A 20,618-nucleotide genomic window follows, 5' to 3' on the forward strand; every position below is an offset into this window, starting at 1 on the left:
TTGACATATCAAGTTGCTGTAGAACTAGGTGCATGTTCTCCAACTGAGGCTAGACAAAGCAGCCTAGTTATGGGTAACTGATCCAAAGACAGACAGCAGAGTCAGAGACAGGCCTTGCTCTTGCTGTTAGGGGTTCCACATGAGATGCAAAACTATTACATATAAGCAGACAGTGTCAGTAAGTCCCATGCATGTTCTCAAGTTGGTTATTCATTCTCTGTGAACCCCTATGGATCCAGATTAATTGGTTCTATAGGTTTTCATATTGCGTACTTGATGCTTGACCTCCTTAAATCCTTTGACACACCTCTTTCATGGAATTCCCCAAGCTATGCCTAATGTTTGGTTGTGGGTTTCAGCATGTTTCTATCAATTAAAAAAAATATTTATAAAATGATAAACACAACAAGAAAAGAATAAATAAATAAAATGAGGGCCCAAATGGGGGACACTTGGATCCCACTGAGAAAGGGAAATAGAGTAGACATCAGTGGATGATGGAGGAATGGGACTGAGTTTGGGAAGGGATGGGGATGGGAACAGGAGGGATCGAGTATGGGGAGGATAGAGGAAGAGAGTACTGGGAGAGACAACTAAATTGGGGATTGGGATAGAATTTCAGAGGTGAGCTAGAAACCCAGGATCATAGAATTCTCAGGATTCTATGAGAGTCATCCTAGCAATAGGGCATATGGAGTCTGAGTCAGCCAACTCCAGTAATGAGGCAAGACTTCCAATGGAGGGATTAGCATACAAACCCAGCCACAAAACCCTAGACCTACAATTTGTCCTGCCTACTAAATGTGCAGGAGTAAAAGGTGGAAGTAAATTTGAGGGAAGGGCCAATGAATGGCTGGTCCAACTTGAGACCCATGCCATGAGAGAAAGCCCAACCCTGACACTATTAATGATATTCTGCTATACTTGCAGACAAGAGCCTAGCAAAACTTTTATCAGAGAGGCTTCGCAAAGTAATGAATGGAAATTGATGCAGAGACCCACAACAAAACATTAAATGGAGCTTGGAGAATCCTGTGGAAGAAAGGGAAGAAGGATTGAAGGACCCAGAGGGATCAAAGATATCATAATAAACCCTATAAAATTAACTAATGTGGTCCTACTGGGGATCTTAGAGATGGAACTGCCAACTAGACAGCCTGCATGGGCTGACCTAGGCCCTCTGCATTTAACAGTTGTCCAGGTAGAACTTCATGTGGGACTGTAAAGGGAGATCAGGGCCTGTCTCTAACTATACTGCCTACCTTTGGATACCTTTCCCCTAGTTGGGCTGTCTGTCTAGTCTCATTGAAAGATGCACCTAGTCTTACTACAACTTGACATGCCAAGTTTGGTTTTTATCCACCAGAGGCCTCCCTTTTCTGAGGAGAAATAGAGGGGGAGCTGGGTGGTGGGGGAAGGTACCAAAGAAGAGGGTGGGTGCAGGGAGATAAGGGGAAGCTGTAATTCAGATGTGAAATAAAGAAATAAATAACTCAATAAAAAATACAAGAAAGAAATAAAATTTGAATGTATTTGAATAGAATCTTGCTAATCAAGCAGAAAATCATATTTTCTTAGTTCCTTGTGAGTTCCAAAATTGCTTTCAAATCTTCTACAAAAAATATGCATCCATTATACTTCTGTTTCTATTCTCTTGATTTGGACCCCCTCCTACAATCAAAAAACTCAAAATGTGTAATTTGTACAAACTACAAGAGACAGACAAATGCTTCAGTTCACTAAGCCTTTATAAGTGCACCAAAATCCATCTGGAAATTTCTGCATATGAGAAAATTTATAATTTTATAGGTTATCCACTGATAAGGATACCCATTATTCCTAAACAAATATACATATTAGCAACATTAAATGTTTTATGTTTATGATTTATACTGATATTGATACATATACATCACATGTATGTGTATAAGATTATATGTATGTATACGCATATGCGTGCATGTAACAATAATAATTAAAGAAATTATGACTAACAAAAGGAATTAAAGAGGCCAGGGATGACTTAGAGTGGGGAGAAAGAACATAGAAATTATTTGAACACAATATTTATGTATGAAATTCTCAAATTATATAAAATGAAAGAGAAAGTTTCCTTCTCTATATGACTTAATGCATCAGTAACTTCAAATAAATATTATTCCTTGGGAATTAAGGTTAGAGATTATTATAATCTTTACTTTATAAATACATGTAGTTCTCTGATTTCAGGAGAGATTATTCCTACCTGAATAGATGAAAAATATCTCTATAATTTATATGTGAAATATATATATATGCAAATATAAACATTCAAAGATATCTCTGAGGTTGATGAACAATAAGCTTTTACATTTACTGAAGACAGTTCATAGTGCATATATTTAGGAAGTTTTTCTATAACTAACTAGCTGTCTGCATACTCTCTTCATTGCTACCTTCATTTCTTGGTTTCTAAATGTGTAGATTACAGGATTCAGAAATGGAGTGATAACTGCATCAAATATGGCCAGAAACTTATCCAGGTGTGTGGAGGGAGATGGCCAGGTATAGAAAAACATTAAAGGACCAAAGAATAAGAACACCACAGAGATGTGAGCTGAAAGAGTGGACAGGGCTTTAGAGGAACCACTTGAAGAATGTTTTTGCACAGTCATTATGATGACAATATATGAGATGATCAATATGAAGAAGGAGCCCACAGAGATGAACCCACTGTTGACTGTGACCATGAATTCCAGCTGGTAAGTGTCTATGCAGGCTAGTTTGATAAACCGAGGAAGGTCACAGTAAAAGCTGTCCAACACATTTGGTCCACAGAATGGTAAGTTTATTACAAAAGCCAGTTGAATCAGAGAATGCATAAGGCCAACCACCCAGGCAGCCATTGAGAACAAGATACACATCCTTGGGCTCATAATGGTCAGGTAATGGAGAGGCTTACATATGGCCACATATCTGTCAAAGGCCATGGCTATGAGCAACACCATCTCCACACCACCAATGACATGAATGAAAAATATTTGAGTAACACAACCTGTAAAGGAGATGACTTTATGTTTTCTGAATAAGTCATAAATCATCTTGGGAGAAGAAACAGAAGAAACACCTAAGTCAATGAAAGAGAGGTTGGCCAAAAGAAAGTACATGGGAGAGTGCAAGTGAGGGTCAGATGCCACAGTGAACACGATGAGGCAGTTTCCCATCATGCTTGCCATGTAAAACATGGTGGAGAACACAAAAAGCATTAGTTGAATACTCCAGGAGTTGGTGAGTCCCAGGAACACAAACTCTGTCACCACAGACTGATTCACTCCTCCCATTGGTTGCATTGGCATTGCTTCCTGAAGGAGGAAAGAGGATAAACAATAAATTATAATCATATTAATGTAAAGTCCTGCATGTGTGTGTGTGTGTGTGTGTGTGTGTGTGTGTGTGTGTGTGTGTGTGTGCTGAACATCACTGGTCATCAGAGGATCATATCTATGACTGCAGTGAAATATCACCTCACATTTTCCATAAGTAACAAGGGAAGGTGAAGGGGAATAAGAGAAGAGGACCTCAGATGAAATGCCCAACAGTAGGGAGAGGGAAGTTATAGAGGCCAACTCAAGGAGGAAGACAGGGCATCAAATGAGGGAGGAGGCTGCCATCTCTGACCCATAATTGCTCCTGTTTGAATGAACTACAGAGAATGAAAATAGAGAGGAGCCTGAGAAAAATATGGCCTAGCCACAGGCCCAAAGTGGTATCCAGCTCAAGGGGAGGTCCCAAGGCCTGACACTATTACTGAGGTTATGGAGAGCTCTCAAAAAGAGACCTATCATGACTGCCCTCCGAAAAAACCCAACAAGCAGCTGAAAAAGTCAGATGCAGATGGTTGCACCCAACATATGGACAGAAGCTGATAACCCCTGTGGTTGAATTGGGGAGAGGCTGAAAGAAGCTGAGGAGGAGGACGAGCCTGTAGGAAGACGGTCAGTCTCAATTAATCTGGACCCTGAGATCTCTCAAACACTGATCCTCCAAATGGGCAGCAAACACCATCTGATATGAGGCACCCAACATGTATACAGCAGAGGACTGCTGGGTCTATGTTAAATTAGAGATGATGCACCTAACCTTCAAAAGGCTGGAGGCCCCAGAGAGTTTAAAGATCAGGTGGGGTGGGAGTGGGGGGTGGGGACAGCCACTTGGAGACAGAGAGGTGGGAACATTCAGAAGGTGGAAAGAGGGTGGGCAATAAAATCTGGAATAAAAATAAATATATAAATTAATTGATAAATATATAAATAGGAAAGGAAAAGAAGAGAAGTTAAGGGAAAGAGAGGGGATGGGAAGGGAGGGGAGGACAGAGGAGGGGAGGGAAGGCAGGAAAGGAAGGAAGGAAGGAAGGAAGGAAGGAAGGAAGGAAGGAAGGAAGGAAGGAAGGAAGGAAGGAAAAGGAAAGGGAAGGAAAGAAGTTAAGGAAAAGAGAGAAAAATGAGTTCATTATATTTTAATTTCAAAAATTTGAAAAACATTTAAGATAACAAATTTGGTTGAATTTTAAAGAAGAATACCATTGTACTTTCTTGATGTGAATATAAATTAGTAGTTTTAGTAAGCCAAAAATGTCTTAGGGGTACATCAAAATGAAAAAACAAACAAACAAACAAACGAAACTGGGTTGGTTCCAATGAATTAAAAGTAAAGATGGAGAAGGCCCTATGTGTGATCCTCAACACCAAAATTGATAAAGAAGTTGTAGAGGTTTAAGAAGAGAAATAAAAGGTAGAGATAAAGAGGAAAAAACATACATAAGAAGTACCAGGCTAGAGAGATAGAGATTGCTTGATTAGCACAAGTATAAGCTGGGTGATTAAGAGAACCTACGCTCAGATCCTAACATCTAAAAAAGAAGCTTATTGTGGCTGTATGTGTCTGTACTCACAGTGTTGTTAGAGGTGGAAATAGATACAGATTCAGTATAAGATCCTATCTCAAAGGAGTAGAGTGGAGAATGAGAAAGTAGGAGCAAAGACACTGTCTTCTAGCCTCCAAGAAACACGTGTCTGAGATATTGCACACACACACACACACATTCACACACACACACAGGAACATACACAAACATCAAGTGTACATAGACTATATCCATAAGCCACACTTACATATTCACACAAAACAAATAACAAAAGTAATTACTTAAATTTAAATCTTTAATTACCATGTGATATAGCAAGTCTAATCTGAAAAATAAATATCCAGAAAAAATTATATTCACAAATAAAGACCAATATGAGTAATAGTTGTCAAATGATACATTAGTAGATAACATACACACACACACACACACACACACACACACACATGTTTGGACACAGACTATTATCTGCCCTCTTCAAAAAAAAATAAATCCTATTTTTCTTTTAACATGAGCAAGCCTAGAAGTCTTTGTGCTAAATGAAATTAAAGAGACACAGAAAGTCAAATAATGAAATATCTCAGAGTGGGACTCTAAAGATTCTACATTTATAGAATTAGAGAGTACGACAGTTTAGCATGAGCAAATGGGATAGGGTAGAAAGGTTAAGTTGAACATTTTGTCAAAAGGGAAATATACACAATGAGACAGTATGTGTACTTTTGGGAAATTCAATGTACAATGTGATCACTATGTTTTAAAAAGTAGTTCCCGCGTGAAAATTAGTAAGGGTAGACTTCAACATTCATACTCTGAATAAGTTTGGGTGGGAAGGATGCTAATTAGCTCGATTTAATCATCATACAACATTCACACATCAATATTTAGACGTTTTTATATTTTATTTATGCACATGTATAAATCACCTCATTGTATACCATAAATATATACAGCATCTTTTTGTTAATTCTCCTTCATAAAACCAGAGGAGGAAAAGGTTCTTATTAAACTCATGTATTTTGAAATTGTGATCAAGGAGAAGTGCTGCCAGTCATGTAGTGGTGTAACAATATTGTTGAATTCAGTATTCCCCTACTTTCAAACCAGAACCAGTTCGGAGATGTGCCTGATAACATGGAAGATTAGCCAACACTAACAGCAATTCATCCAAATTCTTTACAATTTCACTTGAAGAATAATGTATTATCAGTTCAATTAGAAATTAAATCTACTCACTCTTCTTCAGCTATCCATGTTGATATCCATGGCGGTGACTATAGAATTTATTCAGGCATGTAGTCTCTTACTTTTAACTTCTCATTTCTGAAAAATGTTTAACCCCAAGGTTTATGAAATGTTTTTATTACCATAAAGTCTTACTTTTAGATAGAATTATTAATACATTATCCTTTCATTGAGTTTACTGTACATGAGACTAACTCCCCAAACAGGTACATTTATGCATATTTGCATTCTGTGCAACAATCAGTTACAAGTTTGCATCATTTCCAGACACTTCTTTAACAATTGACATCATAACAAAATCAAGTGTCCAAACTTGAGTGTCAGTCTTGAAGTGCTGGGCATGATATAAATCACTGCCCTAAAATTACTCTAAATTTACCTGAATCTTCTGCAAGATGACATCATTTAGTAGTAACTAAATATGGTTATATCTCTGCAAAAATGTTTCTCTCATTATATTGTAAGGTTTTGTTTTATTTAAAGAATTATCATAGAACAATGGACAGAACAGGGCTTTCAATTCAAGAACCAAGATTAATACCATTCTTTGGCTACTGACATTTTAATATCAAGCTAAATAATTAAATATCTAAGGCTTGGTATAATTTATTTCTTTGTTTGTTTGTCTGTTGTTTCTTTACTGAACAAACTAAAATATTGGTTAATATTTAACTTTAAGACTAAAACAAATAGTAGGAACATACATTCAATAAATAAGTATTCCAAATGTGATTTTGCAATAAATGTTATCATTTTGCGTTCTTTCACTAGTCCATAAAAATGTTAAACATATGAAATAAAGTAATCTGAAAAGTGAATGTCAGTTAACAGAAAACACCAAAACCTAAGATCCAAAATGTTTAATTATATATTTTAATATCCATATTTACTTTCTTATTAATACAAGAAATTTCAAATATAAACTTAATGCATTTGTTATCGAAGCACAGTAGATTTAATTGATGTAAATATGTCATAATCTCAATAATTTAAAGTCTGTCTACTGAAATATTGAAAAAAGCTAAACAACTGATTACCTTTGAGCTAGGACCACACTATACATAGGGGAATAAAAATAATACTAGAAAAGACCACAGAATATTGTCAGCTTTCTGTGAAATTTCTGCATCAGTCAATTGTTCTATGCTCAGAAGTGACAAAATTAGAATCTAATCTTCTCCTAAATGGCATCATTTTCTCCTCTCTTTCCTCCCTCCAAACCCTCATATATACCTCTCCTTGATCTTTTTCCAATCTAATTCATTGCCTATGTATACATTGATTATTGTCACAATTTTTCTCTTGTGCAGTTCACTTCCTTTTCCTGACTATTCTCCACTTTGTTCTAGACTTCCTTGAGGACATTAGAATGTGGCTCGTGTCCACAGCAATTCCAGTCACAAACTAGCATCTTAGAATAATCCAGTTAAACATTGTTAAGTTTATTTCCATTCATATATTTTACCTGAATGAGAACAACAGCATCTTGGCAGAGTCAGGTTTCTCTGTGTTCTCTCACATAATACCACATGCAATCTTCCATTAGGAATATATGAAGCTAATTATATACACCTCGAGAGGCCACTGACCAAGAGACACAGCAAACTCATGAGAGCTTTGAATGAGTTCATGCTTACACGATTTTCCTTTCTCTAGAGAACTATTTGTTTTGGTCAGTGTGACCAACAAACTCTGAAATTCAGATACAATGGAGAAAGAGGGAAATAAGAATCTCATTGGTCTCATTAAGCTATTTGTATACAATACATTGAAAATTATTCATTGCGATTATTCCTTACTACAGGATTCATATTTTCTCTAAGTTAACTCTAACCAATGGATTAGAAATATTCAGGGTCAATGTGGTCACTCAGTAGATAAAGGCACTTGCTATCAAGCATGAGGACTTGATTTTGATTCCTAGAATCTATATGTAGAAGGAAAGAAATGACTCTAGAGAGTTGACTCCTTTCCTCCACACAAGCCCTCCTCTATAAAAATAAATAGTAATTGTAAAAATGTTTACCCTCATAATTTTATTGTTTTGTGTTGAATAAAATTTTATTGTGTATATATACTACATTTTCATTATCCATTCATATATTTATCTGTGTTACATTCCATTTTCTAGCTCTTGTGATTAGAACAGCAATAAATATGAATATACATATATCTTTGTAGTAGAATATAGTCTCTGGTCATTTGAATAAGAATATCCCACATATGCTTAAATATTTGAATATTTGTTCCCCATTTGGTTGCATTGTTCGGGTAGATTTAGAAGGTATGCCCTTTCTGGTAGAAATATCTTACTGGAGTGGGCTCTGAGGGGTCAAAGTCTTTCACCATTCCTAGTACTTTCTTTGTTTTGTACTTACACTAAAAGATGTAATTAAGTTCTTGGCACTAGTCACCATGCACTCTATTCTGCCATCATGGATGCTTATTTCTCTGTAATTCTAACTCCAAATAACCACTGTCTTCTAGAAGTTGAGTTGATTGTGGTGTTTCATCTAATGTAAGTGGAAAAGTAACTAAAACAGAATCCTTTGGGTACACAGTCATAAGTGGTAAAGCTAGTAATATGGTAGTTCTAGTTTTAATATTTTATTTTCTTAATTTATTTTTTAGACTTTACATACAATATATTTTGTCACATTTTACCCTCCCCAACTTTAACTCCTCCCTATTCCCCCACCCAACTTCATATACATACCATTCTCTTTAGAAAACCAACCATTGTAAGAGCAAAAGGCTTTAATAAACACCAAAAACTACAACAACAACATAAAAACATGGAGCCTGTTTTGTTTGGCCAACTATTTCTGAGCATGCAGCCTTCTCTGAGGTCATATATCCAGTGTCACTCCACTGGGGGAAACTGATTTTCCATTTCTCAACAGCTATCAATTGCAAATAGCTTCTTGAGTATGGAAACTTGTGCCCATTTCCTCTTCTTTCTGATGGGATGTTTTCTGGTTTGAACTTGTGCAGATATTGTACATGCTATTGTAGTTTCCGTGAGTTCCTGCTGTATCTGGGTACAAGCTGTTTCCTTAGAGTCATCACCAACCTCTGACTCTTAATCTTTCTGTCTCCTCTTCCACTTAAATCTCTGAGCCTTGAAGGGAGACGTGTAGTAAAGTCATCTCATTTAGGGCTGAATCCAAAGTCCAAAGTCTCTCTGTGCATGTTGTCCCATGTTCTGGGTGTCTGGGTTAATTGCACTCTACTCCAAAAAGAAGTTTCAGTGATAAGAGTTGAATGATGCACTGATCAACATATGGACATTACCATATGTTGTTAAGATACGTTTAGTTAGCAGAATAATTGTAGATTTTTCTATGGGGTCTATAGTCTATGTAGTCTCAGGTTCTTAACATAATTAACAGTGTCATTCCATACCATGGAATGAGTCTTAAATCTAATCAAATAGTGGTTTTTCACTCAAATGTCATTTGTGTTACTATTGCACCAGCAGATTTATTTTTCAGGTAGATCGCTAACATAACTGACAGGATTTGTGGCTAGGAGAAATTGAATATTACTTTTCTCTTCCAGTAGTATGCATAGTCCCTTCCAGTGCTATGAACTCTAGTCAGTATTTTTTACATGCCTCCATACTGATTTCCATAGTGGATGCATCTATAGCCCCAACAATAGTGAATAAGTATGCCACTTTCCTCATATTCTCATCAATAGCTAGTGTCATTTGTTTTCTTGATGATAAAGACTCTGACTGGAGTGAGATGGTATCTCAAAGTAGTTCTAATTTGTACTTCCTTAATAACTACTGATTGTTATGACTAGTGTTGAACATTTTAAACATTTCTTTTCTTTTTCTTTACTCTTCTCTCATACAATACATCACAACCACAACCTCCCCTGCATCCCCTCTTCTCTACACCCCCCACCTCCATTCTTCCCAAGATCCAGTTCTCTGTTTCCCTTTAGAAAAGGGTAGGCCTCTTATGATATCAACTATACAGGATATAACAAAATGCAGTAAGATTAGGCACAAACAGTCATATCAAGGCTGGAAGAGGCAACCCAGCAGAAGGAAAAGGGACCCACATGCAGACAAAATAATAAGAGATACCACCACTCCCAATATTAGAAGTCTCATAAAACCCCAAGCTAAATAACCACAGCCTGTAGACAGAGGACATAACACAGACTCATGCAGGTTCTGTGATTGCCACTTCAGTCTCTGAGAGTCCCTATGGATTCTAATTAGTTGATTCTGTGGACTGTGTTCTCTTTGTATCCTTGACCCCACTGCCATATACAATCCTTCCTTTCCATCTTCTACAGGATTCCAGAAGCTCTGGGTTTTACATATTTTTGGGCTGTGAGTCTCTGCATCCGTTTGCATCAGCTGCTGGAAGGAGCTTCTCTGATGATTACTGGGATAGGTGCCAATCTATGAGTATAGCAGAATATCATTAAAATCATTTATTAACTTTTTTCTTTTTGTCAATCATATGTAGTTCTACCCTAAGTCTCTGGGCTATCCACCTTTCATGGTTCCTGGCCATCCAGGCAATTCAAGGCATGAGCTCCCACTTATGGTTTAGGCCTTAAGTTGGACCAGTCACTGGTTGATCACTTCCACAAGCTCTGAGTCAGCATTGCCCCAGAGCATCTTGCAGGCAGGAGAGATTGTGGGTTTAATGTTTTGTGGCTGGGTTGGTGTCCAAATCCCACTACTCGGAGACTAGCCTTGCTACAAAAGATGGATTGTTCAGGATCCAGACCCTACCAAATATTTGCTAACATTTGTAACTTATGAGAACTTGCTCTTTAGCTCTATAACCCATTTTTATTAGGTTGGTTTCTTCATAGAAATCTGAAGTCTTTTTATAATCTAAATAGTATTATTCTGTCAGATATATAAATGGAAAATATTTTCTCCCATGTAGTAGACTACCTCAATTGACAATTTACTCTGCTCTACAGCTTCTTAATTTCATAAAGACACATTTGCCAATTATTGGCTTTATTCTCAAAAAACCAGAGTCCTATTTGGGAAATACTTCTCCAGGCTATATTTTATACTACCATGGTGGTTTGAATGAGAAACACTCTCCCTTGAGTTATAGGACTCATGAGATACTGACCTTTGCTGAAGAAGTACATTTTCAGAGGTGGTTTTTTTAGAGTTTATAGCCTCACCTCACTTCCAGCTCATTTTCTACTCTGTATATATGACTAGCAATGTGATTAGCCAGTTTCCTGACCCAACATCTGTTCCAATACTTTCCTTACTGTTGTGGACATCACCTCTCAAACCATACGCCAAAATAAACTCTGGTTTTGCTCACTGAATTTTATCATAACAAAAGTAACTAATACAACTATCTACTTTTTCCTCTGATAGCCTCAGAGTTTTATTTCCATTTTAGCACCTTCTGTTGTCTTACTGATCTAGCAATAATCCAATTGCTAAACTGAATAATGGCACAAAGAGTATGATTCTTCCAGTTTTAAATAGAATGTTTCAAAATTTCTCCATTTAGTGTAATGTTGGTTATAGATTTACAGCACACAGCATTTACTGTTGAATACGTGCTTCTGACATTAGCATATTTGCAATTTTTATCATGAAGTGATGAATTTTGTTACAGGCTGTCTCTGCCTTTACAGAGATGATTATGAAATCCTAACTTGAGACTATTTATGTACGAAAGAACATTTGTTGATTAATGTATGATGAACCATCCTTCTCCCTATAAATGTAGTCAAGCGGGTCCTAACAAATAATTTTCAATATTTCTTGAAATCTGGCAAGTATTTTGAGGCACTTGCACTTGAGTGTGCACATGTAATATACAAATACACATAGTTTTAAAAATAAATTATTTAAAAAGAAGAGTAAAAATTGTTCCTTTAACTAAAGACTTTAAAACATTCCCTCTTTCTGTCTAAGAGCTTCCTTCAGAGAGATATTATTCTGTAGAAATTTAGAGTTGCTGTATTTTTGCTATATAAATAAATGCAACTCCTGCTATTCCTTAATGGGTACAAGATAAATGGCATATATAATCATGAATAAACATATCAAAATAGGCAAGAAAATATTTTTCTCACAAATTTGTTAACAATGAGCATCCATATTTAGTTAAGACTGATCAGAGTGCAAGTGTTTAATAATTTGTCTGTAACCCACTATCTGGTTAAGGACTCTCGTCATTGCCATTTTCATTTCTTGATTCCTCAGTGTATAGATCACTGGGTTCAGAAATGGAGTGACAATTGCATCAAATATAGACAGAAATTTATCCAGGTGTGTAAAAGAAGAAGGCCATGTATAGATGAACATCACAGGACCAAAGAATAAGATGACCACCATAACATGAGCTGAAAGTGTAGACAGAGCCTTGGAGGAACCACTTGAATAGTGTTTCTGAACTGTATATATAATGACAATATAGGAAATTGTCAGTATGAAGAAAGAGCCCACAGACATGAATCCACTGTTGACTGAGACTAGTAACTTCAGTCTGTATGTGTCTATACAGGCAAGTTTGATGAACCGGGGAAAGTCACAGTAAAAGCTGTCCAACACATTTGGTCCACAGAATGGTAAGTTTACTACAAAAGCCAGTTGAATCAGAGAATGCATAAGTCCAACCACCCAGGATGCCACTGAGAACAAGATGCACATCCTTGGGTTCATAATGGTCAGGTAATGGAGAGGCTTACATATGGCCACATATCTGTCAAAGGCCATGGCTATGAGCAACACCATTTCCACACCACCAATGAAGTGAATGAAAAAGATTTGAGTGACACAACCTCTGAAAGAGATGACTTTATGCTTTCTAAAGAGATCATAAATCATCTTGGGAGAAATAACAGAAGATACACCTAAGTCAATGAAGGAGAGGTTGGCCAAAAGAAAGTACATGGGAGAGTGTAAGTGAGGGTCAGATGCCACAGTGAAGACAATGAGAGAGTTTCCTGTCATGCTTGCTACATAAAATATGGAGGAGAATATAAAAAGAAATAGTTGAATGTCCCCAGAGTTGGTGAGTCCCAGGAACACAAACTCTGACACCATAGACTGATTCACACCTTCCATTGGCTTTGTGGGTAGTGATACCTGAAGGAGAAAATGAGAGAAACTGTACATTATAATTGTATAAGAAGAATAGGAGGATCTTCAAGTTGTGAAATTTAACTATAGAATTGCAACTAAACTAAAAGCAGAGATGTGAGCAAGTTCTAAACACAACCAATAATAAAAAATAAATTAGTTTAAAGTATTACATAACACCTATAAGAAAATCTTTCATCAGCCGGGCGATGGTAGCACACGCCTTTAATCTCAGCACTTGGGAGGCAGAGGCAAGCAGATTTCTGAGTTCAAGGCCGGCCTGGTCTACAGAGTGAGTTCCAGGACAGCCAGAGCTACACAGAGAAACCCTGTCTCGAAAAACCACAAAAAAAAAAAAAAAAAAAAAAAAGAAAAGAAAATCTTTCATCAAAAATTCAAAAGATAATAAGGCTTAATGGATGTTTTTAAAGGATATTCAGACCCAGAAAGGTGGCTCATCAGTTGAGAGCACTTGGAACTCTTGCAAAAACTCTAATTTTGTTCCTGACATCCATGTCAAGCAGCTTACAGCAGTTCTAGCTGTAAAAAATTCAGGTTCCAGAGAACCTGAAACCTCTTTGTTTCCATGAAATTTCCACAGACATAGAGCATAGACTTGGGCACAAAGACACATACACATAATTTTTAAATGAATCACTATAAATAGAACATTTTTACAAATTGTTGATGACAATGTAAATTAACACATCCATTTTAAGAAGTATGGAAACATTCAAATACTAAAGTCAAGACTAGATTTGAAACACAGCATTAATATGTTTATCTAATATGTTTAAGACCATGGATTTTCCTCAGCAGAGCAAAAAAGAAAACTAAGCAGATTATAAGGTAGGGAAAAAAACAAGAGAAAATATTTAAAGGATTAAAAATAGAACTATAGTATAATATAAAAATTCTCATTTTAAAGGAGTAAATACAGAAGAAACATTATCATGTCAAAATATGTTTTCTATTTTCATTGCAGCAGTTTTTATAAAAATTGTGACAAACTTTATTCATTGAACATTGATAGACATGTGGATTATAAACACACATACACACACAATAATGTAAGAGTATTTCTTCATAATTCTATGAAAATATTTATAATATTATATTGTAGGGTTCTTTTTATTTAGAGAAGAAACAGCACAATAGATAGCATCTGGGGTTTGCATTCAGGACCCATGATAAAGCTCATGGTTCAGCGATAAATTGTCTACTATCTACTACTATCTACTACTACTATCTACTAGCTACTGTAACCCCTGACCTTGTGTTTTATTTCTCTGTTAAACAAATTAAAATGGTTACTTCAGTTAAGTTAGAAACATAAAACATATAATACAGTACTGAAATCAGTAAATATTTGTCAGGATAAGGGTGGGATGGCTGTAGACACAATCATGTCCTTAATAGATAGGTGCTCCATTTGTCCATGCTCAATAAACATTAACAATATCAATGCCTTTGTTCTTTCTCTTGCCCATAGTAGTGACCAACCCATGAGATAAATTACTCAAATTAAAGAATAGAAATAAGCAGAGAACATCACGCTGCCATGTCCAAAATATATTTCAAAATGGAATGACTATCCCCCATTCAGTAACACATTACATTATTCACATCATTTTTATTGACCAAAAAACATTTTAAACGTAAAATTAGTACATTTGCTCTCGTGGAATACCATGTCTACTTTTAGTACTCAATACAAATTTAATTTATTGATGAATTCCTCAGACAGCATCCCCTATACAGTTAAATTTACACCTGTCTTCTCGTTAGTGCATCCCAAAATTTAGAATCAGAAAACCCAGAAAATAGGGGGAAATAAATATTTGTTGAAAATGAAAAGTTGTGTATTCATGTTCTTAAACCACTTAAAATATATAGGGTTGTATAACATTAAATATTGAGTAGAGTTATGAAGTGATAGAAAAAATAAATTGTAATCTTTCCTTTGAATATTCAAACTCTGCTCTAAGCTTATGCTAAGCTTGCTTCCTCTTGTTCTTTGTCTTCCATACTATTTTTTTAAAGTTCCCCTCCAGACCTGCTGTACCTGACTTCCATGTTAGCTGCTAGCTTAGTTAACTCCCCCCCCTCTCTTGCTCATGCACACACACACACACACATACAAACCTCATTTCTCTTCTGGAGTGCTGCTGAGATTTAAAATTTGCCTTTGCTGAGATGTTTTTTCTTCTAAACACTAATAAAATTATTATCAAGCTTCAAAAAAGTGATAATAAAAATAAGAACAAAATGTATATCTAGAACAAGATCATGTGAAATGCACACATAACAACTATGAAATCTGAAAAGCCAGTATATAACTGGTAAAAGAAAATGAGAAAGCTTACTGTGAATTAGGCATAAATATTTAAATTGTGATTTTATCTCCCCCAACTAAATCTGTCTTTATTTTCACTTTGAAGATTATCTCGCAGTTTTCCTTAAACCTAACCAAATTTCTTAAATTTGGTTTAGACCACCCTATACCTATTTAATAGATAGGGAGATATAAATAGTTCTATATCCTTTTCAAATAAATATTTATGTGACTGTCACCTCAAGCCTAAAAAAAAAAAAAAAAAAAAAAAAAAAAAAAAAAAACCTTCCTGATCAGATCCAATGAATCCTGGTCAGAATCCAATTAATGCAGAAACTCCAACTATAAACCACAGATAAAAACAAGAAAAGAAATTACACATTTTGTTATTTTTAAGTACCATCTTGTTTTGAAATTTAAAACTGACATTCAATCCATCAGAACATCTGTTTTCAGCACTGACTTTTGATCATAGGTTAAATTTTACTTCTGATCAGGTATTTATAACATTCTTCCATGGAATGGAAAACACGAATATTTTTGATCAATTTAGTTCTGTTTTACATAATATTCACCAAATATTTCACAGGAGAATAGTTGATTCTCACCTATGTTTAAAAGCCAGTGAAGAGATAAATACAAATTTTCCCTTTTATTTATATGTATTACTGTTATTTTCCTTAGTTATCTGTTCATAGGATATTAGTTCACTCATTCAATCAATGATCAGTGAGCATAGAATGGTTAATTATGACATAAACAGAAGAAAATAACAAAATTTTTTTACTACTCAAGGCTATTTACAATGTGCTAGCTCAAAGGCTGTCAGGAACTTAGCCTTTTCAATACTTCATTTGTTGTTTAATGACTACTTTCCTAGGCTATTTAGTTTTTTTTTTCCTAACTGCTCTCTGCTTTGCTCCATGTGCCCATAAACACATTCCTTTGGAATGTAAATCATGCCCACTGCAATTCCAAGCACAAACTAATATCTGACCATAAGCAAGCCAAGCATTGTTAAGTTTACTTCTACCTGTTTATTTACCTGAATGAGAACAAAAGCATCTTGACATATAGTTCGAGGTCCCTGTGTCCTCTCACATAAACTGCCACCTGAAATCTTCCATTAAGGAGAAAGAAGCTAATTATATACACCTCAAGAGGTTGCTGACCAAGAAGAGCTTGAAAAACATGGTAATTTAAAAAAATCACATGGATTTTCTTCTCTGGAGACTTCATTTGGTGTGGCCTATGTAACAAAAAATATTATAACTCACAGTAATATAAGGACAAAAATAAAAATGATATTAATTTTGTATCATTAGCGTACATGTATATACTTCTTAATAATCATTTGTTACTCTTATTCCTTAATATTAGGTAAGTGTATCATCATTTAATTGAAACAAACCAATGTGCTAATTGTAGTGTCCTTTGGGAAGTAAAATGTCTATGAAACTTTTTATTTTCTGTGAAACGTAGGCTGTATAATTACAGATATGTGCCCAGATTTAGATATATAGTAGTTGATTGATATGGTAAATAAACTTCAAAAGTGAATAAAATAACCAAAATATTTGTCAATTGATAATAAAATAAGCAATGCTACACACATCCAATCAAATTCCTAGAAACTGCTGAAAAAAAGGCTGAGACTGTTTAATGACAGTAACAACACAGTTTATCCAAAGAGTAGATAGCAAAAGAGCATATAATATGTTGTTGTACATATAAGAAACATGAATGTAGAAGAATATAGATTTATTTTTAAATAATTACCACAGCACACTAAGGAGTTTAGAGACACTGAAGTATAGTGTGGCTTAATTTTATATAACTTGTAAGGAAATGGCTGCTATAAGGAATGGCATACTCATCTCAAGGACTTCAACAGGTGATTAATAAACCCAGAAATAGCACAGAAACAGAAAGCAAGTATGACTGGAAGGGAGAATTATTTGTACCCTTTGTTGTCTTATGTCCTATAAAAGTAACTTTTATTCACCAGATGTAATTGTCTCAGAGGCTTACTGATGAATAATCTCACTGTTTTAGTTCTTTCAGAACTCTGACAGACTCGTTCAACTTGGTTTTTCCAGTTCAAAAGTCATCTCCAAGCTGAGTGCTTTAAAATGGCTTCTCTTGGCTTCTCACTAAATTGCTGAGTGTGGGAAAAAAACTGAAGTGCACCGATTGCATTAACTGAATGGAACTGCATGAAACTGCACATACTCAATAGAATTCAACTGCATTCAACTGAACTACAATGAACCACACTGAACTGAATTCAACTGAACTCCACTGCAATGCCGAACTCAACTGAACGCACTCACTGAACTGTGCTCCCCTGACTCCCTCTGGCTAAGCCCTTGTTTCCTGGCTATTCTCCTATGAGATGGACTATCTTAGCTCTGCCAGCTCTTGCTCTGATTAGTCATTTTGTCTGCCCATCAATTAGATGTCATTGACTTACCAGTTGTCTACTAGTATGTGTATACCAGCCAGAGATATTAAAGGTATGTGGCATGTCTGCATATAGAAACTATTGAGTTTACTCCTGATAATTTATAATTAACCTTATTATTTATGAAACTACAACAAACAATCAGAAATAGGAACTATCCATTATATATCACCTATATTCAACCTCATACAGGTTTTTCAGGCACACCAGCACAAGGAAATGAAGAAATTCAATTATTAATAGGAAACATGGTAGAAGCCTCAAACGTTTATGGAAACACCATGTTAACAATAAAGGTTTAAAGAAAAAAATTCTATTGCCTGGCAACATGGCAAGAAAATTATAAGAAAATGTTCTATTTGTTCTTTGTATAACCAAATTCCATTGCCCACTGGAAGTAAGCCTGGGGATACCAAAAAAATAAAATAAACTCTGAAAGACTGATGCGTTTTACTTTGTAGAACTTGAAAAACTAATGTTTGTACACATTGATATATATTTGAGGTTTCTATGGGCAACTGCTTTGAGTTCCAAGAAGGTTGATTCCATAATTTTACTTTTACTGGAAGTAATGGCTATTATGGGGATACCTGCACAAAATAAAACTGACAATGCCTTCCACATTGTCAAAATGAGGCAATTTATATTGCATACTACAATATAAAGCATATTACATGTATACCATACAATCCTACAGGACAAGCATTTGTAGAAAGGTCTAATCACACTTTAAAAGAAATAATTATAAAACGAAAAGGAAGAGTAAAGATTCTCAAGATAGACAAAATAATGCTTTGTTAACTTTAAATTTTCTGAATGGTAATAAACACAGAATAACAGCAGCTAGGAGACACTGGGTTATAGAAAAATATGGAATTAAGTCAGCCTACATACTACCAGGATGTGGTAACATCAGCATGGAAACCTGCAATAGTATTGCTTTCAGGTCACAGTTTGGTTTATGTTTCTACAGGAAATGAAAACCTATGGACACCTTATAAAGATTAGAACTGAGCAGGAAAGGTCTCCTGAAAACCTTAACCACTGATCTAAAAAGTGTTTAGTTTATTATAAATGTCTCTGTTTATAATTTGTACAAAATGCTTGGTACAAAAAGCACAGCACAATTAATGGCTTAAAACAGAAAGGGGAAATGGAAGGAGAATTTTTGCTTTCTTTAAAAGCACAGATATGTTACTTGAATATGTTTTTCTTTTAATCTGAGGTGTGAGATTTGGGGCTGCTTCACATTGTCCACAGCAGCTGACTATTATTTGTCTTGTGCTCTGGCTGGTACGTGATGTTTGTCAGCTGAAAATAGTTTACATTTGGAATTCTAGGGACACTTTAGAGGGAATATAAATGTCAGAGCCGTGAGAGGTGATGGCTGCTACTCCCCCAGTTGCTGCTACTGCTGCTTGCTGCTTGCTTGCTGCTTGCTGCTGGCTGCTGGCTGCTGGCTGCTGGCTGCTGGCTGCTGGCTGCTTGCTGCTTGCTGCTTGCTGCTTGCTGCTGCTTGCTGCTTGCTGCTTGCTGCTGCTTGCTGCTTGCTGCTTGCTGCTTGCTGCTTGCTGCTTGCTGCTTGCTGCTTGCTGCTTGCTGCTTGCTGCTTGCTGCTGCTTGCTGCTTGCTGCTTGCTGCTTGCTGCTTGCTGCTTGCTGCTTGCTGCTTGCTGCTTGCTGCTTGCTGCTTGCTGCTTGCTGCTACTTGCTGCTGCTTGCTGCTGCTTGCTGCTTGCTAGTTGAAAATATCAGGACAGTGAAGTTTGACTTGCCCCAAGGAATGCAATGCCTCTAATTAGCAAGAAGTATTCTTATGATATTGATGCCTCCTTTCCAACTTGTCATTCTCTCCTACCTAGTGTTGTGGGGTTGGAATGATGAAGAAGGGTAGTAGAGAAAAGAACACAATAAAATAGCTGAAAGTCAGACTACAGGCTAGAGTACACTTGGGACCAGGTCTCTCCTTTTACCGTATGCAACCCAGAGATTTAATTCAATTATGACCTTAGGTCTTTCAGTTTGGCATCAAATGCCTGAACTTGATGAGACATTTCCCTAGCATTTGAATCGTTTTTTTTTAAATCTGTGAAATATATATCACTTTTCTTGGACTATTTTTCAACAAGAGATATGGAATATGTTTATAGTCTGTAAGCAGTTAGAAGGAGGCAAATAAAATAATCTTTTAAGTTCAAGTATCCCTCTACTAAAGAAATACTTGGTACACAAGATTAAAAATTGTTGGGGAGGTACCTGAGCTATAGAGAATTTGACTATTTCGTATAAGGTCTGGTTTGCACTGCAAAATCAAAAAGTAATGAAAAAATTAAAAAATAAAATATACTAATAGTGAAATCAGAGCAGAAGCTTTCCTAGTTCCAAAGCACTTGAAGAAATTGTCTTAATCACAACCATTTGAAACACCACAAATGTTCTTAGAGATGAGTTTTTTAACTCACAGAGGTAATCACCTAGAGCTGAAAAAAATTTAGACGCTAGATTTGAGGAAATACTCAACTCAGAATTGAAGGTTTGATTAAGCACAGAGGATCAAGATGATGAGATGGAAA

General features: G+C 35.8%; 2 protein-coding genes across 2 annotated transcripts; both read right to left on the reverse strand.

Moving 5' to 3' along the window:
- Positions 1 to 1,504: 1,504 nt before the first annotated feature.
- Positions 1,505 to 7,721, reverse strand: LOC117703814 (olfactory receptor 4F3/4F16/4F29-like). The gene is made up of 3 exons (XM_034495656.2): positions 7,614 to 7,721; positions 6,140 to 6,226; positions 1,505 to 3,341 (listed from the first exon to the last, which is right to left on the reverse strand). Exon 3 carries the CDS (start codon positions 3,333 to 3,335, stop codon positions 2,382 to 2,384), a length of 954 nt encoding a protein of 317 aa, XP_034351547.2. The 5' UTR covers positions 3,336 to 3,341; positions 6,140 to 6,226; positions 7,614 to 7,721; the 3' UTR covers positions 1,505 to 2,381.
- Positions 7,722 to 10,585: 2,864 nt separating this feature from the next.
- LOC117703805 (olfactory receptor 4F3/4F16/4F29-like) lies at positions 10,586 to 16,733 on the reverse strand. The gene is made up of 2 exons (XM_076929436.1): positions 16,628 to 16,733; positions 10,586 to 13,253 (listed from the first exon to the last, which is right to left on the reverse strand). Exon 2 carries the CDS (start codon positions 13,230 to 13,232, stop codon positions 12,270 to 12,272), a length of 963 nt encoding a protein of 320 aa, XP_076785551.1. The 5' UTR covers positions 13,233 to 13,253; positions 16,628 to 16,733; the 3' UTR covers positions 10,586 to 12,269.
- Between the last annotated feature and the right edge of the window lie 3,885 nt (positions 16,734 to 20,618).

Source organism: Arvicanthis niloticus, chromosome 2 (assembly GCF_011762505.2).
Source record: "Arvicanthis niloticus isolate mArvNil1 chromosome 2, mArvNil1.pat.X, whole genome shotgun sequence".
Classification (NCBI taxonomy): domain Eukaryota; kingdom Metazoa; phylum Chordata; class Mammalia; order Rodentia; family Muridae; genus Arvicanthis; species Arvicanthis niloticus.